General features: G+C 41.6%; 1 protein-coding gene across 1 annotated transcript in view; it reads left to right on the top strand.

Moving 5' to 3' along the window:
• Positions 1–23,006, top strand: part of CSMD1 (CUB and Sushi multiple domains 1) — a 1,828,277-nt gene that overhangs the window by 1,143,649 nt on the left and 661,622 nt on the right. The window contains exon 6 of the mRNA XM_057537433.1: positions 22,071–22,183. Coding sequence (XP_057393416.1) covers positions 22,071–22,183 — 113 coding nt within the window. The remainder of the gene's footprint in view (positions 1–22,070; positions 22,184–23,006) is intronic.

Here is a 23,006-nt window from a genome sequence, read left to right as displayed (position 1 = left end):
GACAAGAAGTGGCAGGACTCCATCGTACTTTAGGAAAATAGTGAAAGCACTAGGGTTAAAGATAGCTTGGGCAGAGAAGCAACTGCATGGTAAAAGAGTTAAGAGAAAACACATGTGGGTTTCATTCACAGGCTTTTAACTAGCTTGGCAACAAATGCCTTTAACTTCACAGATCCCCATTTTTTGTATGTAAAATTAAAATAACAACCAGTGTATAGAGCAAATCTAATGATTAAGTTCTGACAAAGCATATAAAAGGAGCCAACAGTTGAATAATATTTATTCTGGGTTAACTGTTAGTTTCCATTATCATTATCATCACTTTTAGAGAGTAGGAGATCAATTAAGATGCTATTGCTCTAGAGAGCACAGTGAGTGGGACATGGTGCCTGTCTCTTCTCCCCCCACAGATGAGAGAATTGAGACAAGGAAATTATATGCCCTGCTTGATATAAATACAACTGGATATAAACTTCAGGAGGGCAAAGTACATCATCTCTCTCATTCACTGCTGTATCTTGAGCATCTAGTACTGTGCCAGGCATATGCCGTGTGGCTGGCAGGGTCTTCGTGCTCCAGCCAGGTGTCAGGCCTGTGCGTCTGAGGTGGGAGAGCCGAGTTCAGGACATTGGTCCACCAGAGACCTCCCAGCTGCACGTGTTATCGTACAGTGAAAGCTCTCCCAGAGATCTCCATCTCAACCCTAAGACTCAGCTCCACTCAACGACCAGCAAGCTACAGTGCTGGACACCCTATGCCAAACAACTAGCAAGATGGGAACAAAACACCACCCATTAACAGAGAGGCTGCTTAAAATCATAATAAGGTCACAGACACCCCAAAACACACCACAGGACACGGTCCAGCCCACCAGAAAGACAAGATCCAGCCTCATCCACCAGAACACAGGTACCAGTCCCCTCCACGAAGAAACCTACAGAACCCACTGAACCAACCTTAGCCACTGGGGACAGACACCAAAAACAATGGGAACTACGAACCTGCAGCCTGTGAAAAGGAGACCCCAAACACAGTAAGTTAAGCAAAATGAGAAGACAGAGAAACACACAGCAGATGAAGGAGCAAGGCAAAAACCCACAAGACCAAACAAATGAAGAGGAAATAGGCAGTCTACCTGAAAAAGAATTCAGAGTAATGATAGTAAAGATGATCCAAAATCTTGGAAATACAATGGAGAAATTACAAGAAATGTTTAACAAGGACCTAGAAGAACTAAAGAGCAAACAAACAATGATGAACAACAAAATAAATGAAATTTTAAATTCTCTAGAAGGAATCAATAGCAGAATAACTGAGGCAGAAGAATGGATAAGTGAACTGGAAGATAAAATAGTGGAAATAACTACCACAGAGCAGAATAAGCAAAGAAGAATGAAAAGAATTGAGGACAGTCTCAGAGACCTCTGGGACAACATTAAATGCACCAACATTCAAATTATAGGGGTCCCAGAAGAAGAAGAGAAAAAGAAAGGGACTGAGAAAATATTTGAAGAGATTATAGTTGAAAACTTCCCTGAGTCCCATATAGGATAAATCCAAGGAGAAACACGCCAAGACACACATTAATCAAACTACCAAAAATTAAATACAAAGAAAAAATATTAAAAGCAGCAAGGGAAAAACAACAAATAACATACAAGAAAATGCCCATAAGGTTAACAGCTGACCTTTCAGCAGAAACTCTGCAAGTCAGAAGGGAGTGGCAGGATATATTTAAAGTGATGAAAGGGAAAAACTTACAACCAAGATTACTCTAGGGCTTCCCTGGTGGTGCAGTGGTTGAGAATCCGCCTGCCAATGCAGGGGACATGGGTTCGAGCCCTGGTCTGGGAAGATCCCACATAGCCGCGGAGCAACTGGGCCCATGAGCCACAACTACAGAGCCTGCACGTCTGGAGCCTATGCTCCGCAACAAGAGAGGCCACTATAGTGAGAGGCCCGCGCACAGCGATGAAGAGTGGCTCCTGCTCGCCGCAACTAGAGAAAGCCCTTGCACAGAAACAAAGACCCAAAACAGCCAAAATAAATAAATTAATTAATAAATTTTAAAAAAAAAAGATTACTCTACCCAGCAAGGATCTCATTCAGATTTGACGGAGAAATTAAAATATTTACAGACAAGCAAAAGCTAAGAGAATCCAGCACCACCAAACAAGCTTTACAACAAATACTAAAGGAACTTCTCTGGGCAGGAAACACAAGAGAAGGAAAAGACCTACAATAACAAACCCAAAACAATTAAGAAAATGGTAATAAGAACATACATATCAATAACTACCTTAAATGTAAATGGATTAAATGCTCCAACCAAAACACACAGACTGGCTGAATGGATACAAAAACAAGACCGATATATATGCTGTCTACAAGAGACCCACTTCAGACCTAGGGACACATACAAACTGAAAGTGAGGGGATAGAAAAAGATATTCCATGCAAATGGAAACCAAAAGAAAGCTGGAGTAGCAATACTCTTATCAGATAAAATAGACTTTAAAATAAAGAATGTTACAAGAGACAAGGAAGGACAATACATAATGATCAAGGGATCAATCCAAGACGAAGATATAACAATTGTAAATATTTACGTACCCAACATAGGAGCATCTCAATATATAAGGCAAATGCTAACAGCCATAAAAGGGGAAATCGACAATAACACAATCATAGTAGGGGACTTTAACACCCCACTTTCGTCAATGAACAGATCATCCAAAATGAAAATAAATAAGGAAACACAAGCTTTAAATGGTACATTAAACAAGATGGACTTAATTGATATTTATAGGACATTCCATCCAAAAACAACAGAATACACTTTCTTCTCAAGTGCTCATGGAACATTCTCCAAGATAGATCATATCTTGGGTCACAACTCAAGTCTTGGTAAATTTAAGAAAACAGAAATCATATCAAGTAACTTTTCCAGCCACAACGCTATGAGACTAGATGTCAATTACAGGAAAAAATAGGTAAAAAATACAAACACATGGAAGCTAAACAATACACTACTTAATAACCAAGAGATCACTGAAGAAATCAAAGAGGAAATCAAAAAATACCTAGAACCAAATGACAATGAAAACACGATGACCCAAAACCTATGGGATACAGCAAAAGCAGTTCTAAGAGGGAAGTTTATAGCAATACAATCCTACCTCAAGAAACAAGAAACATCTCAAATAAACAACCTAACCTTACACCTAAAGCAATTAGAGAAAGAAGAACAAAAAAACCCCAAAGTTAGCAGAAGGAAAGAAATCATAAAGATCAGATCAGAAATAAATGAAAAAGAAATGAAGGAAACGATAGCAAAGATCAATAAAATTAAAAGCTGGTTCTTTGAGAAGATAAACAAAATTGATAAACCATTAGCCAGACTCATCAAGAAAAAAAGGGAGAAGACTCAAGTCAATAGAATCAGAAATGAAAAAGGAGAAGTAACAACTGGCACTGCAGAAATACAAAGGATCATGAGAGATTACTACAAGCAACACTATGCCAATAAAATGGACAACCTGGAAGAAATGGACAAATTCTTAGATATGCACAACGTTCCGAGACTCAACCAGGAAGAAATAGAAAATATAAGCAGACCAATCATAAGCCCTGAAATTGAGACTGCGATTAAAGATCTTCCAACAAACAAAAGCCCAGGACCAGATGGCTTCACAGGCAAATTCTATCAAACATTTAGAGAAGAGCTAACACCTATCCTTCTCAAACTCTTCCAAAATATAGCAAAGGAAGGAACACTCCCAAACTCATTCTATGAGGCCACCATCACCCTGATACCAAAACCAAAGATGTCACAAAGAAAGAAAACTACAGGCCAATATCACTGATAAACATAAATACAAAAATCCTCAACAAAATACTAGCAAACAGAATCCAACAGCACATTAAAAGGATCATACACCATGATCAAGTGGGGTTTATGCCAGGAATGCAAGGATTCTTCAATATACGCAAATCAATCAATGTGATACACCATATTAACAAATTGAAGGAGAAAAACCATATGATCACCTCAATAGATGCAGAAAAAGCTTTCGACAAAATTCAACACCCATTTATGATAAAAACTCTCCAGAAAGTAGGCATAGAGGGAGCTTACCTCAACATAATAAAGGCCATATATGACAAACCCACAGCCAACATTGTTCACAATGGTGAAAAACTGAAACCATTTCCACTAAGATCAGGAACAAGACAAGGTTGCCCACTCTCACCACTATTATTCAGCATAGATTTGGAAGTTTTTGCCACAGCAATCAGAGAAGAAAAAGAAATAAAAGGAATCCAAATCAGAAAAGAAGAAGTAACGCTGTCACTGTTTGCAGATGACATGATACTATACATAGAGAATCCTAAAGATGCTACCAGAAAACTCCTAGAGCTAATCAATGAATTTGGTAAAGTAGCAGGATACAAAATTAATGCACAGAAATCTCTTGCATTCCTATACACTAATGATGAAAAATCTGAAAGAAAAATTAAGGAAACACTCTCATTTACCATTGCAACAAAAAGAATAAAATACCTAGGAATAAACCTACCTAAGGAGACAAAAGACCTGTATGCAGAAATGGAAATAAAAACAAAAGTAAACAAATGGGACCTAATGAAACTTAAAAGCTTTTGCACAGCAAAGGAAACCATAAACAAGATGAAAAGACAACCCTCAGAATGGGAGAAACTATTTGCAAATGAAGCAACTGACAAAGGATTAATCTCCAAAATTTATAAGCAGCTCATGCAGCTCAATATCAAAAAAACAAACAACCCAATCCAAAAATGGGCAGAAGACCTAAATAGACATTTCTCCAAAGAAGATATGCAGATTGCCAACAAACACATGAAAGGATGCTCAATATCACTAATCATTAGAGAAATACAAATCAAAACTACAATGAGGTATCACCTCACACTAGTCAGAATGGCCATCATCAAAAAATCTACAAACAATAAGTGCTGGAGAGGGTGTGGAGAAAAGGGAACCCTCTTGCACTGTTGGTGGGAATGTAAATTGATACAGCCACTATGGAGAACAGTATGGAGGTTCCTTAAAAAACTAAAAATAGAACTACCATATGACCCAGCAATCCCACTACTGGGCATATACCCTGAGAAATTCAAAAAGAGTCATGTACCACAATGTTCATTGCAGCTCTATTTACAATAGCCAGGGCATGGAAGCAACCTAAGTGTCCATCGACAGATGAATGGATAAAGAAGATGTGGCACATATATACAATGGAATATTACTCAGCCATAAAAAGAAACCAAATTGAGTTATTTGTAGTGAGGTGGATGGACCTAGAGACTATCATACAGAGTGAAGTAAGTCAGAAAGAGAAAAACAAATACTGTGTGCTAACACATATATATATGAAATCTAAAAAAAAAAAAAAAAGGTTCTGAAGAACCTAGGGGCAGGACAGGAATAAAGACACAGGCAAAGAGAATGGACTTGAGGACACGGGGAGGGGGAAGGGGAAGCTGGGATGAAGTGAGAGAGTGGCATAGACATATATACACTACCAAATGTAAAATAGGTAGCAGTGGGAAGCAGCCGCATAGCACAGGGATATCAGCTAGGTGCATTGTGACCACCTAGAGGAGTGGGAATAGGGAGGGTGGGAGGGAGACGCAAGAGGGAGGAGATACGGGGATATATGTATATGTATAGCTGATTCACTTTGTTATACAGCAGAAACTAACACACCATTGTAAAGCAATTATACTCCAATAAAGATTTTTTAAAAATAAAAATAAAAATAAAGTAAAAAAAGATGCTATTGCTCTATTCCAAAGAAATAATAAGTCCAAAATCTAATAAAACTTCAAAAAGCATTTAAATTGCGCTTATTTTATCTTTGCTAAAATACGTAAGGTAAGTCCTCACATCCGCAAATTACACATGAGAAAACCGAGGCTCAGGCTAATGCACACTTTGGTGACACGTTAGTTAGGATGTGACGCAGAGGAGGGGTGCAGAGTTCTGTGCAGGGCACTGTGATTAGTGGCTGTCACGGGCCCTTAGGGACCGAGCGTTCATCCGTTACTGCTGAATGAATTATAGTTTGTATGTTCTCCTTTCTAAGGATGCAAGCGGAAAAGGAAACGTTCATTTACAGCTAGAGCACTCGCAGAAGAGCATCCTGATAGCAGCTGCTTAGACAGAGAGAAGAAGGAAGGAGTCGGTACTGGTGTCAGACGCTCCCCTTCAGGTCCATGAAACAAGGGAACAGATTCTCAGCAGCCTGGCACTGGATAAATGCTGTCTGTGATCACCCAATGCCAGGAGATATCACCTGGCCTTTTGAGTTGCCTCCTGGCTATTTTTATCCTATTCATATCTGGGTCAGATCAGGGTGGTGGCAGCTTCAAAAGTCAGCAAACAAGGGCAGGGTGAGGCCACATGAGAATATACTGAACTAATCCCTTTACTCAGAGCAAAGGGTTCCTTTGCAGAGTATTTCCTCACAGGGAAAAAGCCGGCCAGGCTGTAATTTTAATCACTTGCTGGATGCCACTGGAGCCAGTGTGCAGCCTCCTTTCACCTGGGGTCCTTAGGGGCCCCTCCGCTCACCCCCATCCTTGCTGAGTCCTCTGGGTACGGGGGTGGGGAGGTTAGAGGTGGCCCATGTCTGAGGCCCGCCCCTCCCCCTCCCCCTCCCCGGGCTGCGGGGCTGTGTTTCTGCCCCAGTGCTGTTGCTCAATCACCCACGTGAGCAGAAGTGTAAAAGCGCAGACCTGTTGAGTCTGGGGAAGTCTGTGAACCGGTCTGGCCCTGCTTGCATCTCCCAGCCTCACAGGAAAAAACTTTGCTCTGTGCAGAGCACTTTGAATGAAAATTCTCCTTTTCAAGCTGCTGGAGTAAAGCCTGCAGCAAAGCCCCCCTGGCTTTCAACAGGTTCCTCTTTGTCTAGGATCCCTGCGTGCAGCCACAGAGGAAGGACAGTTTGAAGCTGGGGAGGGGAGGGGAGGTCTGGACCCTGATTCAAAGACCAGAGGTGCTCAAGGGATCCAAACACGATTGACTTTCAAACCTGGAAGAAGCTGGCCCTAAAACAGTTCGGCATTTTCTCTTTCTCCCACTATACCAACTCATAATCAACACTTGTTGGTTTTTTTTTTTTTTTTTCTTGTTTTCACAGTTTGGAGACAATCTCTCAAGATCCTAAGAACTCAATATCCCAGTCGTCCAGTGTCCACATAGACACATATAAAATGCACACACACTGACCAAATTAACAACCACAGGTGAAATTTCTGTGTACCTCCTGGCAGACAAGGGAAATTCACTTGGCAATCTGAAAACAATGAATTTAGTCTTAAAATATTTTTGAGACTAAAACAATGAGTTATACCACGGTAGGTATCACAGTTATAGGGATGCAAGTTACAATTTTATTTATGAAACATGGCTGATAAGGGCTTAGGGGTGCTCAGTCGGTAATAAGAGGGAAAAACATTCAAATCAGTTCTGCTGTTCTAAGTGTGTTAGGAGCCTCTTAATGCTTCCAAGCATTTCCCTTGTATCAAGGAAAAGACAAACGCAGACAGAGGGGACTCAAAACTAGTAAAGCATATGCCACGGCCTCAGGTAGTTATTAATTTCATGGCAGGAACAGACGACGTAAGGACTCTCACAGGAGAAAGAACGCAGAACAACAAAATCAGAAACACGTGTGCTCAGGGCTCAGCGAAAAGGTGGCAGTTGAACTGAATCTAAAATAAAGGAGCTTCACAGGATAAATTCATGGAGTAGCTTTGAAAGGCTTCTTCCCAAAGCTTATTTTTTTTAAAAGAGCAATTTTTCAATATGCTTTTTAAAAAAGTCTTGAAGAAGTGCATCCCTTTTGACCCATAAATTTTACTTGTAGGAATTGATCCTAAGGCAATAAATGCACTGATTTTAAAAGTACTCATTATAATGTGGCTTATTATGAAATTTATCAAGATATCAGAAGTACTATCACTTAGCTACACTAGGGCATTGGTTAAACAAGTAATGGCATATTAATTTGATGGGATAGTATAAAATTCACAAATTATATGTATTGATGTAGGAGTTGTAATCTTCTCTTAAAGAGAAAAAGTAAGTTTCTTAAATGGTATGTAAATAGGCACACCATTTCTAATATCTACCTACACATATCTATATGGGAAAGTATTTAGAATATTAGATGCATTTTGTGACTAATTTTAATTTCCCTCATCTTTTTTTCCTTATTTACTATTTACTCATTAATCGTGGAAGAAAAAATAATCCAGGATGTTCTGTTGAGCTGTATCTCTCTGTAATATTCTTTTGTGCCAGTGAATGCTTTTAAATATAATATTTAGTGGATATTTTTAACCAATTTGGTACAAATGTTTTTTAACAAACTTTCAATTCTTCTAAAGGTTGTCGTTAAGACCAGTTTTGGGCTATAATTTATCTTGTTACTTACAGGGAAGGATCACAGGTGAAGATTCCAATTGATTAGAATAATTGCCTTCAAGTGATTTAAGTCTCACTAGCATCTCTGTAGATATTAAAAGTTCATAGAAAAATGGCTAGAGGAAAAATATAAGTATTCTTTGTTTTTTAATCTATTTAACTCTGTAGTTATGAATAAGGAAAATCATAAGTGAGCAGTTGCCTAGGAAGCCACCTGGCTTTATTTACCTGGTCTGTTTATCCTCTATCAACACGTAACACATTCTTGAAAAGCAGCAAGTACTAAGCAGTCTCTCCTTGGATAATCTGATCTATATATACACATACACATATATACACACAATGGAATATTATTCAGCCCTAGAAGCCATAAAACGAAGCAATCCTGCCATTTGCAACCCCGTGGAATTCCCTTGTGGAATTCCTTCTGCCGAGCAGCATGGCCCAGGCTCATGTTCCTCAATAGGCTTTGATAGCTAAATGGCTTAAACAAGATATTCAACCTTACCGGCCAAAAGGACCATCCGACGTGCAGGAGAGACGAAGGTCAACAGCCCTGACTTAATTCAAGGGCAGAGCAGCGTCTGCAACTCCACTGCACAGGCGGCTGCCTCGAAGTCCTCCTGGGCTCACCAAGAGACTCACCTGTTTTCGATTTGACCTGAGCTTCTGCATCTTTTCAGGAAGTGGCCAGGGTTCACAAGCCAAGAGGAGGTCAGTGCAGGAGGCAAAGAGGTTGTAAACTAGGATGTGATTTGGCTTTCACCAGCCGCCATAGTCCTGCAGACTTGCAGTGATGTGCGTTTTCAAAATCTAAAAGGCGGTAAATTCAAGAGTCAACATTAATTAAATCAATATACCTCTCATGTGCTGTAGGCTCAATCTGAAAACTTACTCCATGCCTGTACGGCTTAGTTCTGTATCTGTAAAATGGGAAAAATAATATCTATTCCAAGTAAAAAACACAACAAAACAAGAAACCCAGATGGATGAATGGCCACTGCCCATCTCTCTGACCTTGAGGTGGATGGACCAAAATAGACGACAGTATGCTAAGAAAAATAAGCCAGACACAGGTGAATACCCTTGATCTCACTTATAATGTAAACAAGTCAAACTCAAAGAAACAGAGAGTAGATGATGGTTACCAGGGGCTGAGGTTAGGGAAATGGGAAGATGTTGGGCAAAGGTACAAACCTCCCTTTTTAAGATGAGTAAGTTCTGGAGATGAGTGTACAGCACGGTGACTCTCATGAACAACACTGTATTATATACTTGAAATTCGCTGAGAAAGTAGATCTTAATGTTCTCATTACACACACAAAAAAGGTAACTGAGGTGATGGTTGTATTAATGAGCTTAATTGCAGTCATCATTTCACAACGTATACATATATAAAATCATCAGACTTTACAGCCTACATATATGCAAGTTTTGTTGGTCAATTATGCCTCCGTAAATCTGGAAAAATAAAATACAAATAAAATAAGTACTTTTAAAAAATAAGTATATGAGAAGACGTATTCAAATGACTAAACAACAGCAACAGAATCCTAAGCAGGTTCTCTGTAAAATAATGTAGTTAATATCTTCAAGATCTGCATTTCCTAAACCCTGTATGATTTTTTGTTAGCTTAGCATTCAAGAGAATTCTTTATTAACTGAAGCTATGGACAAAGCTTAGGACAAGCCTTACCATTTCTGAGTGTGCCAGTAATCTGTGACGTGCTGACAGGGTTTACGTGTGAACAGCGATGTGTCTCTGCTGGAAAGGCTGGAAGCGGGCAGGGACACCCACAAATTCTGATCCCTGGAACAAGTGAGGGTCCCCCACGGCCAATTCCTGCCTCTGTGACACTCTTGCACTTGGTGGCAGGCTTCCATGTGTTCTGAGCCATTGGGACTCTCATATAACTTCCCTCACGCTGTTGTATGTTCTTGCTTATTTCACAACTGAAACTTTCAGGAAGAATGGGCTGGAACTCTATTTCCTAAATACAATATATAATCATTGAGAGAAATAAACATACGTTGACCTGAGAGCATGTTTCCCCTTAACGTTTGGATGCTGTGGGCTCCCCAGTCCTGTTTAGAAGGATTGGCTACCACATGTGGTCAGAGTATCCACTGAGTGGGTGTTAAACCAACTGCCCTCTTCAATCACTGGTTTTCGCTGGGTCATCGAACACCAAAGCACGTCTCTGCCAGGTCAGAATTGGCCCTTTGAGGTTCGAGAAACTAGCAGTCATCCTTCCTGAATATTCCCTTTTCTCTTAACTTCTGGGCTGTCAATTTTCCTCTCTTGCTGCTCAGTCCCTCTCCGTCACCTTCGAGGACACTTTTTTTTGACTCGCCCTTAGACATCTGTATCCCCCAGGTTCACACTGAGTCTCCCCTTCTTCTCTGTTTATTTCTTTATCCTGAGTGTTTATGCACTGCCACCTGCAGGACGCCCTCCCTGATGTCGTGACCCTACAGTCTGATGAGTTCCCACCTCCCGAGCAAGCAGGCTTGCTGGGGCAACGTCACACAGCCCTTCTCCTGCGGCACAGTCATCGGCTTACTTATGGGACTCCTTGTTTTAGTTCAGAGCTACCAGAGGACAGTTCCACACCCTGCGGGGCTTAAACAACAGACATTGATTGTCTCACAGTTCTGGAGGGTGGATGTCTGCAATCTAGGTGTCAACAGGTTTGCTTTCTTCTGACAGCCATAAGGGCAGGATGTGTTCCAGGCCTCTCTGCTTGGCATGTAGACAGCCGTCTTCTCCCTGTGTCTTTGCGTGGTCCTCCCTCTGTGCGTGTCTGTGTCCTAATCTCCTCTTCTTATAAGAACACCAGTCATGTGGGTCACACTCACATCCTGAGGTACTTGTGCTTAGAACTTCAACACATGGATTTGGGGGCCACAAGTCAGCCCATAACACCCTCAGTTAGGTTGACTGTAAACCACGTGAAGTCAGAGACAAGGGCTTATTCCACTTCGTATTCCTGGCACATTGCACAAGGTTTGGCATGTGGAAGGTCATAAATACATTTGAAAAATTGAGGCAGTATTGGTCTCATCAACGTGAAATAGAAAATAGTTGACATGTTTGGAAACTTTTTATGATGATATATAGGTAGACAGATACCTGCATATATATTACATAATACATCAATATCACAGTATATGTCATATATCACATATATAACTTGCATACATATGAGTGTGTTTTGTGAGCACATATGTATAGATAGATAGATAGGTATCCATGTATAAGTTCAGCAAGCAATCATCTTTCCCTGAATCTCATTGCTGCTAGGGTAGAAGTGGGTTTCAGAACGAAATTGAAATTTTTTTAGGATGGGAGAATAGGAAAGGGTTATTGCGAGGCGACCAGGAGTGTCCGGTCCGTAGTGTATGTGTGTGATTCTTCACACAGAGGAGGCTGGAGGTTCAGGTGAGTCAATGCCCGAGGTAGGTTCCCAGAGTCTGCAGCTGAGGAGAAAGCATGGGGCAGCCTCCGTGACGCTCCAGCTGCCCCTGGGCCTCGATACAGAGCCGTGGGTGGAGGGAGCTCACTTGCTGTGATGGCACTTGTGACATGAGGGTGACAAGCACAGATCAGACCACCTGGGAAGGAGCAGCCATAGACCGAACCCAAGGGCTGTGTGTCCCTGTGTGAAGAGTAGCCAGGTTTGCAGCAGCAGGACGGCGACCCAGGCGTGCCTCTGTCAGATGTACCCCAGATTCTGATGATCTCGCATATCAGAGCTGTACCTTGGGTCCCGTGCAATTAGGGACAGCTCGTCTCCTACCCTCCTGCCACCAAGAATGTAGCAGCATTGGGGAGGGGGTGGATCTTACCAGCTAGTGGCATAAGAAAATGTCATTATATCAAGTGAGGAAAAAAGTTTCCTAAGAAAAAGAGAGACATTTCAGACCCTTGAAACGGGCTAGGATAACATCTTACCCCAAGATTAAGGGAAAAAATGTTTTTGTAGTGTCTTAAATAATACATATTGCTAAAAATAACATCAAAGAGAAAATGGTGAGTGATCCAGAAATTAAATGTCATTTTGTTTTTTGGGTTTTTTTTTTTTTTTTGCTTCTTTATTGACAGTCTTGGAGTATCACCTGTGCATTTATTATAGAAATCTATTTGTAGATAATGTCTTTTTAATAATCAACAAATCATATGGATGTGCATCTATGCCTACAACCAGCTACTGGCTCTTTTGAAAGTCCAGGTGGTACAGGAGGCAAAGAACCTCGTTTCCTGTTGGCAAACCTCAGAGGCCTGACTTTGCAGGTGGCACTAAAAGAACCCGCCAGAATATTAGATGGAGCCGGGGATTAGAGACACACACTGGAGGGTTTGTTTCCCAAGTCACCGACTCAGATCCAGACCGGTTTGCTGCAACGGAGATATTTGGTACAGATGTGACCTCATGTCACCTGTGAATGGGGTGCTCCCCACTGTGCAGGTTTCTGGGGGGTGTGACCACCCCTCAGGCCAGGAGGGAAAAGCATGCCCCTGGGCTGCAGCCACATTCCCTGCTGGCCTCCTTCCTAGGTCACCCAGGTGGACGAGAGGCCCAAAGGACTTTCCACTGAGAAATGCTGTCTCTTGACCCTCTCTCCTATTACCATCCGTCTGGGCCATTTCCCGGGCTTCGTTCCGAGCTACTCCCTGACATTTAGTCCTTAAGCTTTAGAGGACAGGACTTGTCCCATTGTCTCCCAGATGGTTCTCTCTGCTTGACCTCTGGGTTAATGCCTAATGCCTGATTTGCTGAAGCCCTCGACGTGTCTGTGACCTGCTCTCAATCCCTCCTGTCTGGGCTGGGCTCCTTTGCCCCTTCTCTGATAGGGTCCATCGTGCACCTCCTGCTCCTTCCCTGACACACATGGATGTTCTCGCTGGCTTCAGTGAGGCCTGTATTACTGCTCTGGACGCCTTGGATGCCGTAGATGGAACAAAAAGAAGATGCCAGAGCTGACCCATTTGGCATTCACACTCGGCAGATCATGACACCGGCAGGAAATTGCCGTGCATGAAAAGATAAGAATGGCCTTCTCTTAATGATCTTAACTTTTTTAAAAAAATTATTATTTATTTATTTATTTAGGCTGTGTTGGGTCTTCGTTTCTGTGCGAGGGCTTCCTCTAGTTGCGGCAAGCGGGGACCACTCTTCATCGCGGTGCGTGGGCCTCTCACTATCGTGGCCTCTCTTGTTGCGGAGCACAGGCTCCAGACACGCAGGCTCAGTAGTTGTGGCTCACGGGCCGAGTTGTTCCGCGGCATGTGGGATCTTCCCAGACCAGGGCTCGAACCCGTGTCCCCTGCATTAGCAGGCAGATTCTCAACCACTGCGCCACCAGGGAAGCCTGGATCTTAACTTTTTATAGTCTTAAGCTGTGCTGCTGTTTCAGGAGCTCACATCATGAGCAAAAACAAAAGCATAGAAACCACTTAAAATGGATTTATTGAGACTCCTGTGTATGCAAAGTACCAGGATGAGGGCAATTAACAAGGTGCCAGTTGTACCCTCAGGGGACTCACAGTTCATTCGAGGAAGCAGACATCGATATGACCATCAAAAGTACAAGACGGGCTCTTATAACTTCCATAGACATATATGCGTCAAGTGCTAAAAGATTATGAACACGGGACAGTTGATTCTACCTGAGATAATAAGAGAAGATTTTTGGAGGGGATATCTTTTACAAAAGCTTTGAAATCTGAGAATTTAAACAGGCAAACATCAGCCAAAGGGCTCTGGATGGGAGAGGACAGCTCAAAGTCAGGGAAGCATGAAGGTATAAGATGATTTAGGGAGCAATTCCAGAAAGGGCACAAAGAGAGAGAAGGCAGGACATGGTCAGAGTCATATCATGAAGCATCTTCAATCCCATGCCAAGAAAGCTGATTTTTCTCAGAGTGATTTGGAGCCATTGGAGTATTTTTAGGAAAGTGCCTGTGAGTTGTGATTTGGCTTGGGTGTCTCCGCAAATCTGCACTTTGGAAATTGTTGCTCTCGAATTGTTGTCCCCAGTCCAGCAACTCACCTGACAAGTCACAACTCAAATGTCACATTTCCAGGAGGGTCTTCCGCCGAGAAGAGTTGGAACCCCTACTGTGGATGTGTATCGTGACCCGTGTTCCCCATTTGGCAATGCTTACCCTACGTGTCATACCCTGAGGTCGCTCTTCTCTGAGAGATTCTGGGCATCTTATTTTGCTGACAGCTGTATCTTTGGTGCCTAGGATGGTTGTTTATAAATGTTGAATTGGGTTCTATTTAGGGCAGTTCATGTCAGGGTTACACCGAGTGGATTCGAGTAGGGAGGGGCAGGAAAGCAACGCACAATTAAAGAGACCTTTTCCACAGCACAGTTAGAGGTGACAGGGTTTGGGCGAGAACCTGGGCAGTGCTGGGTTAGAAGAATGAACACTGCAGGGTTGAATGCCAACTTAGCAACTGAACAGACGCTGTGTGCAAATCTAAAGTTGAGGAGGCGGCTATGAGGTGAGGGTGATCCTCACTCTGATCCTTCCCTTGGATCCACTGCACTCACACCTGTTTTGGTGCGGCCAGGGTTACCCATCTGAGAACTTGCTGCTCCCAGAAATCCACAGAACCCGGTGCATCTAGGGTCTAAACATCTACCAAAGGCCAACCTCAGGGGTGGGTATTGAGGGCGTTTCTGGGGCAGCTGAGCTGTGTCTCTCTGGATTTCCTGAGGGTTTATTAAAGTAAGGGGAGACTGGATGGCCAGTCAGGGTTGCTGGGGCATGAAACCGGGGAGTCCGTTCAAATCTATTCTGCGTGACCAGCCCCCTCTGAGTCGTGCGTGGGTCTGTGTGGATGCCTGGGTCCCGGGCAGATATGACACCATCGCTCTCTCCCAGCACCATCCCCCCGCCCCCTCTGCTCACCTCTAATGCTATAAAGAGATCTGATTCACCCCATGAAGGCATCTTAAGTCACGAACACCCAGCCTGGCATCATAACATGAAGGATTGTACAGAGTAGCCTTCACTTTGTGAGATGGGACCTGGGTAAGGCCCCTGGGAGTGTTTAAACTTACCCCTTCCATTTTCCCATCCTATGTATATTCAACCTCTACTAACTGCCCAGCACTTTATTGGATGCTAGAGAGACATTGGTGGTAACACAAGCTTCATGTGTCACAGGAAAGATGCCCATCCAATAAATAACCACACAAGAGACCAGGTCGTCACTAATTTGAAATGTCTGCAAAGGATAAACTAGGGAGCGAGGAGAGGGCAGAAGGAGGGAGAAACAGCTTCACCTACGTGGTCAGGTCAGGCTTCCCTGAGAATGTGACATATCATCTGAGCTCTAAAGGATGCCCAGTCTTACCAGGCAAATGGAGAGGAAGCGGGTGGTGGGGTAGATGCGAGAGAACAGCGTATGTCAAGACCCTGAGCAGGGAAGGAGCACTGGCTGTACGTGTGGGCTCAATGAAGTCAAGTTCATCCCAGAGTGGAAGCAAGGGGAGAGTGTGAGCCTGGAAGGATGGGTGTCCCATCCTGGAGGGAGCACCAGGGGCTCCAGAATCTATAAATTACTTTTGCAAAAGGCATAGGAGGTATGAGGCACACAGAGAATATGAAAGATGATGCTAAAGTCATAGGGTGGATAAAATTACCAAGAGGGAAGGGTGTAGCCATGGGTGTATAGTAACGATATAATGATAGAATCTTCAAAAGTGCTTGGAGGAAAAAAAGGCAGAGAGAGAGAGATTGTTGTCCAAGAGGGAAGATCTTCATGAGAGCTAACCATGAATGCCAAGAGGGTGAAAGAAAAGTCTATTAGAAAGTATCAATTTGATGAAAGGAAGAACTTTTAACGGAGAAGTCTTCCATGGTCTGCTTTTAAATAGGCGGTGGGTGTTTTTTTGTTGTTGTTTTACAGTCGTAGTTGTTTTTCCAAGAGGGTATATGTGTGTGTGTAAAACCTTTGGAATGACTTTCTAGAAATATTTGTATGTAAATATGTAACTATTGTGTGTGTATATGTACATGCTTGTGTATCTGGTATACGTATATTTGTGTATGTCCACGCACTTACATAGCTCTTTTTTTCATTGCTTTTTCTATTCTTCCAAGGTAAGGACTACCTTTTACTTCCATTGTTATTTTCTTCAGTGCCCAAAATAAGGCTTACGGTGGCAGCATTAGAAACTCAATATAAAATATGTATGTATATTCACAAGACAGCAGATTTCACTATTAACATGAATAACACCCAATTAGAAATACGGCATTTCAGGAAAACTTCATTTGATCAGATTACTCTAGTTAATTTTGACAAAACAGAGATAAGTGAACCACCACACTCTGATTAAACGTCCACAAGAGCACAGAAATAACACAGCTTCCAGATGACTTTCTCCCCAACTTGACAAACAATGAGTCTCTTGGAAGTAACAGATTTATTAAATTCTTTAGTCTCCTTAGGGAGGCTGGGTAATTTACAGTCCGTGTTGATGGTATTAATGCTTTCCGGCTTCTTAGTCATCGTCGTTAAAGAGGTTTAACCATCAAGGAACCCCCAGAGATTTGTGTGATGATTTCCTAAAGACATAAGAAATCTGGCTTAACATCAGAGGAGTGCTCAAAAAGAGCTCTCTGAAAAAGCTGTAGCCTTTCCCAATGCATTTCAGAACACTATCTTGGTGACTCAAGTCTATGGCTTTCAATTTACATAAGTAAACAGATGAGTCACAGACACAGGGCATGATGTTTGGGAAGAACAGTGTGCTGGGCCCCTTTATGTCCCAAACGAGGAAAGAGGAGCTGTTGGAGGTTAAGTGGAAAAAGACGTTATGGGTATATTAAAAATAGGATCACAGAATTTACGGTAAAGCTATTTGGAGAAAATGGAACAGCCTGGACGGTTCTATGTTGGCTCAAAGACGATCATCTTAACTTTAAGGATCCCATGAGGGATCTTCATTTATTTATTTTTAATTTCATTTCATTTATTTATTTTTTATACGGCAGGTTCTTATCAGTTATCCATTTTATACATATTAGTGTATACATGTCAATCCCAATCTCCCAGTTCATCACACCACCATCCCCGCCACCGCTTTCCCCCCTTGGCATCCCTACGTTTGTTCTCTACACCTGTGTCTCTATTTCTGCCTTGCAAACCGGTTTATCTGTACCATTTTTCTAGGTTCCATATATATGTGTTAGCATATGGTATTTGTTTTCTCTTTCTGACTTACTTCACTCTGTATGACAGTCTCTAGGTCCATCCATGTCTCTACAAATGACCCAATTCCGTTCCTTTGGCAGAAGGAAAACCTTGTTGAACCCTTTGAAAGAAATGAATTTGCCAATGGATTAAATCGCTTAATTTGGCATTATTAAAAAAATTTTTGAGAACTACTGATACCTTTAGCCATGTCTGTAGGGATTGCTCAGTATCCACACTGTTGGGCTTGATGAGTTTCCTAACCTGGTTTGAGATGCTCCAGAAATGAAATGCATCTACCAGTTCCTTAGAAAGACTTTTTCCCAGCTGATTGCATTGAGGTATTCTTTTTTTCCTCACCATCCTCCTTTATTTTATAAGCCCAGAAATCTTTGATTTGCTTAATTTTACCAGGTCCTTTGTTTCTACATGCTTAGGATAAAAAAGTTGTCAATATATTGTAAGCTAATAGACAAAGATATTTGTTATGCCATCATTTCCTCTTTTCTCTTGAAAGTGGTTCTGCTTTCTATCTTGTACTAACCATGTCAAGTCCACTATTGCCCCATAATTGACCTCTCACTTCCCAAACTATTTATTTATTAGAAAACCAATTCCAACAGATTTATAAGAAATATAGCTAAGAATTGTAGAGGACTTGTAGGAGATCTCACTGCAACAAAGATAGATGTTCAATTGTTGATAATTACGGACAGGGTTTAAACTGCACTGGTTCTCTAGGGTTATTAACAGGTATACAGTGATGACAGTTTCTACCTTATGGACTTTCTTTCAGGACTATTTTCGAACGAAAAGTAGGATACACATATTAAAAGGCTGTGGTTTTCCATTGCTGCCAATAACAAATTAACACAAACTTGATGGCTGAAACCAATACAAATTTATTACCTTATGGTTCTACAGGTTACAAATCTTATACAGGTTTTGCTGCAATGAAATCAAAGTGTCGTCAGGGCTGTGTCCTTTCTGGAGGCTCTAGGGGAGAATGCACCTACTTGCCTTTTCTGTCTTCTAGAGGTCACCCTTGTTCCTTGGTCCATGACCCTTTCCTCCATCATCAAGGTCAGCGACCACCTGTGGAGTTTGCACAAGCCTCACTCTGACTTGATTTCACAGATATCCTCTGTCTTATTCTGTCTCCATCTTCCACTTTTAAGGATCTTTCTGATTACATTGGGCCACCCCATCATCCAGGGTAATCTGTAACTTCATCATACCATCAAAGTGCCCTTTTCCCATGTAAGGTGACATAGTCACAGGTTGTGGAGATTAGGATGTGGACACTTTGGGAGCCATTACCACAAAGGTATTCAGTTGAATTTCTTTACCTCTAAACCTTATCTGAATCATCCAGGATCTTAGTAAATCTGCCCTATCATCCGCTGGCTTCCATATTAGTCAACTTTCTTTAAATTTGCTTGTAATGAAGGAACGATTGACTTTGTAATATGATCTTGCTGTTAAATGGCATCTCTAAGGTTAGCCCCTGCCCTAAGGAAGGTGAGAGAACAACTCACAATTCCAAGGATAGGTCTTATATGGAACAATGACCTGCCCCCATATTCCCCCCAAAACAGAGGATGTGAATATTTGTTGCATTCACACAGCCAAGTCAAGAAATCCATGCATGTTAATTCACTCTGGAGTATGATTCATTTGCATGGCTTGGCTCCAACCACGGGAAATAAATTATATAATTGTTACTAAATCCTCACCTTTGATTCTATATAAAAGAAATCTGGGGCTTCCCTGGTGGCGCAGTCGTTGGGAATCTGCCTGCCAATGCAGGGGACACGGGTTCGAGCCCTGGTCTGGGAAGATCCCACATGCCGCGGAACAACTCGGCCCGTGAGCCACAACTACTGAGCCTGCGTGTCTGGAGCCTGTGCTCCACAACAAGAGAGGCCGTGATAGTGAGAGGCCCGTGCACCGCGATGAAGAGTGGCCCCTGCTTGCCACAACTAGAGAAAGCCCTCGCACAGAAACGAAGACCCAACACAGCCAAAAATAAATAAATTAAAAAAAAAAAAAAACGGATGCCATTATTTGAAAAAAAAAAAAAAAAGAAATCTGCACAGGAATTATGCATTTTTTGAATATATACACTAGTTTGATATACATCGTCTAGTTATCTTCCTTACTCAATATTTTACAAACTGCCTCATATATAATAAAGCAAGAATCAGCAGACTATGGCCCACAGGTCAAATCTGGCCTATAAGCTAAGAATGGTTGTTACATTGTTAAGTGGCTGAAAAAACATCAAAAAAGAATAATATGTTGTTATGCAGAAAAATTACATGAAATGCTAGTCGTGTCCGTAAGTAAAGTGTTGTTGGAACATATCACACAGGGCTGCTTTGGGGCTACAAGGGCAGAGGTGAACAGTGGCAACAGAGACGATGTGACTCATAAACCCTAAAATATTTCTATCTGGGTATTTATTGTTCAAGTTTGTCCACTAACACAAAACTGACATTTTTTTGTAGGTAAGTATTTGGGAGATATGGCGGTGAAAGGGGGATTTGTTTATGTGCATTGCTAATGTTGATATGGAACTAAAATGTAACTCCACCTAGTTTTTGAAATCAGAACCACTCCAAGAGAATCTAATTAAGGATAAACAATATTTTTAAAGCAACAGCAAAATAAACATGGATTTCAGTTATAAAAATTTTAGTAAGTAGATATAGGTGAGCTGGATCAATGTGGGTTTCTGAATCCAGAATTTACTTCTCTCTTGGCCATTGTCACTATTAGGCAAAGAGGTATGTGACCTTTTTCTAATAGAATTTGTAACGTAATCTCACCAGGAAAAGAAAGGTGGGGGAAGGAGCCTTCAAAAAAAATATTAGAATGATGAAATGTTTTTTGGAATCAGTCGTATCCAGCTTCACCAGTCGGTGCTACATAAATCCAAGCAAAGAGTCAGATCTGAGTAATGTATTTCCTCTTACAGAAGATTATTTCAAACAGTGACACAAACACTGTTGCAATTGGTTCCAGTCAAGGTTTGGCTTTTCACTTTGAATGGCTACTGCATATTTTTAAACCTGAGAGTTGAAATTGAGCACCCTGACATCAGAAAGCTTGCCTACATATTTCACTGGATGCAGCTTTTCCTCCAGGTAAAAGTAGGAGTAACTAGGGAAACGCTCTACACAGCCAACCCGTGCCTAGCAAATTCCAGGCATAGAGTACGATTTCCAGTGGTGGAAATTGCCAGCCAGCCCGCAAAGGGCCCCACCAGTTTCAGCTCCAGGGCAATTTGTGAATCCCTGACATATCATCTGCACGAATAAGGATCATTTTGAAAATAGTTTTACAGCTGAGATGCAAAATAATTATACAATGTGTAACCCCATGTAAGTAGCTTTAGGAGCATTTACACGTGCATCTATACCATCTCTTTAAACACCTTGATCTAGGTCTTTTCAAGTCCAGTTTACAGACTGGAAAACTGAGGTTCAGAAAAGATAACCCAGGGATATAGTGCCTCAACTAGTGCAAGTGGAGCCAACATACAATCATCTGTCTGAAGCATCCAATCCAGTAGTACTTAGGCCACTGTCCAGAACGGAATGCATCACAGCATCTCTAATAACCATCAAGAGCTCCTCTGCCTGAGAAGGCATGTACTCCTTAGTAATGACACAAAGTTTTCAATAGTAGGAAGTAAATGACTTGCTTTTTCTGACAACCAGAGTGCAAATTGTAAGTGGACTGGATATTTTCAACAGCTTAACCAGAGACTGATCCTGTCTTACTTTTGAAAGATTTAATTTTGTTTAATATACTACTTTACTCACACATGATTTTATCCCATGTTGAATCTCTTTGACAGTTCTTGTCACTAATCTCATAAACATCCCTCTTCTTCACTTGAGCAGGAAAGGCCCAGGTTGTGAATCTGCAGATGGGGCCCTGGAAACATTGGATGTTATCAGTTATCTGAGTCGACTTCACGTGAAACTGAATTGCCAAGTGTTTAAATAGTGAAGGGCAGACTTGTATCATTTGCCTATCTTTTCCTTTTGTAATTCATTATGATCGAGGTCCTGATAAGAAGAAATAAGAGATCAAAAGAATATCTGCTCATTTAATCATTATTAATAAAGAAGAATCAAAATGTCCAATATTTGTGAAAGCCTTTATTCCATCAAGGATGAATATAGCATTTCTTTGTGGGCAAAGATGAAATTACCTGAAGTGCTTCAATGTGGAAATGCAGCTAATAAGTGGCGTCTGTTTTAGGCAACTCTACATAAAGACTTGGCGCTCAGTTGTAAAATCGGGTTTGAGACGGGACATTTGCGCTGCTGGTTTACAAGAGAGATTTTCTTCATTCTCTCTTCCAGGCTGACCGGCATGAACCTCCCTTCTCCTGTTATCAGTAGCAAGAATTGGTTACGACTCCATTTCACATCCGACAGTAACCATCGACGGAAAGGATTTAATGCTCAGTTTCAAGGTAAGAAGGCTCCATCTTATAAGAAAAAATATATATATATATATTCACACTGCATAAATGCAACTACCTGATTTAGTGATTTACACATAAGGGGACCTCAAAACAGAAATGGCAGATTGTTTGTAGCCAGGTAAAACAGAGAGTCTATAGTCAATAGTCTGTAGGGTTGATTCTGAAACTTTCTCTTTCTCTCTAATTTCTAGGGTTTATTCCTGGCTAGTACTGTATAGTTTCCTATATGTTTCTAATAATCAATAATTGTTATCAATACTGTGAAAAGGTTGATGGAAACTGTTCCACATGCATCTGCAAATAAAACTAGTATGGCACTGTCAGAAAGCTAGATGCTGTCCCAAGCAAACTTCTCCAGCTTTCCCCAAATCATGGCCGTGAGAATGCCAGTTCAATTAAGGCAGAATTCCCTGAACACTTGCCACAGGGAAGCTGGGACCCCAAAATGAGGAAATTATGACAACCCCCATGCTCCAGAAACTAGCAGATCAGAAAGATAATTTGTAAACAGCTCCCATGAAAGATGGAACAGAAAGAGAATCACGGGAGCCACTTAAGGAGGTTTTAGTAATATTCCAACAAGTGGCTCTGAATGACTCCTATCTGAAACACATTTTAAAATCCATAATGCCTTCACTCTGTCCTTTTGGGCAAGAAGTTAAAAAAAATAAGCATAATCTTCAGGGATTTAAATACAGATGATGCTGAAGAGGACACATGTGTTGAGTTTTATCTGCCACCGGGATCCTTGGGGCTTGTGAACCCTCATGGAACGTGCCTGACTTGGGGTCCAGGGACAATTTTATTTCAG

The sequence above is a fragment of the Balaenoptera acutorostrata genome, chromosome 21 (assembly GCF_949987535.1).
Source record: "Balaenoptera acutorostrata chromosome 21, mBalAcu1.1, whole genome shotgun sequence".
Lineage (NCBI taxonomy): Eukaryota > Metazoa > Chordata > Mammalia > Artiodactyla > Balaenopteridae > Balaenoptera > Balaenoptera acutorostrata.
The sequence above is the reverse complement of the archived record's forward strand: the minus strand, read 5'-3'. Positions and strand labels throughout refer to the sequence as shown.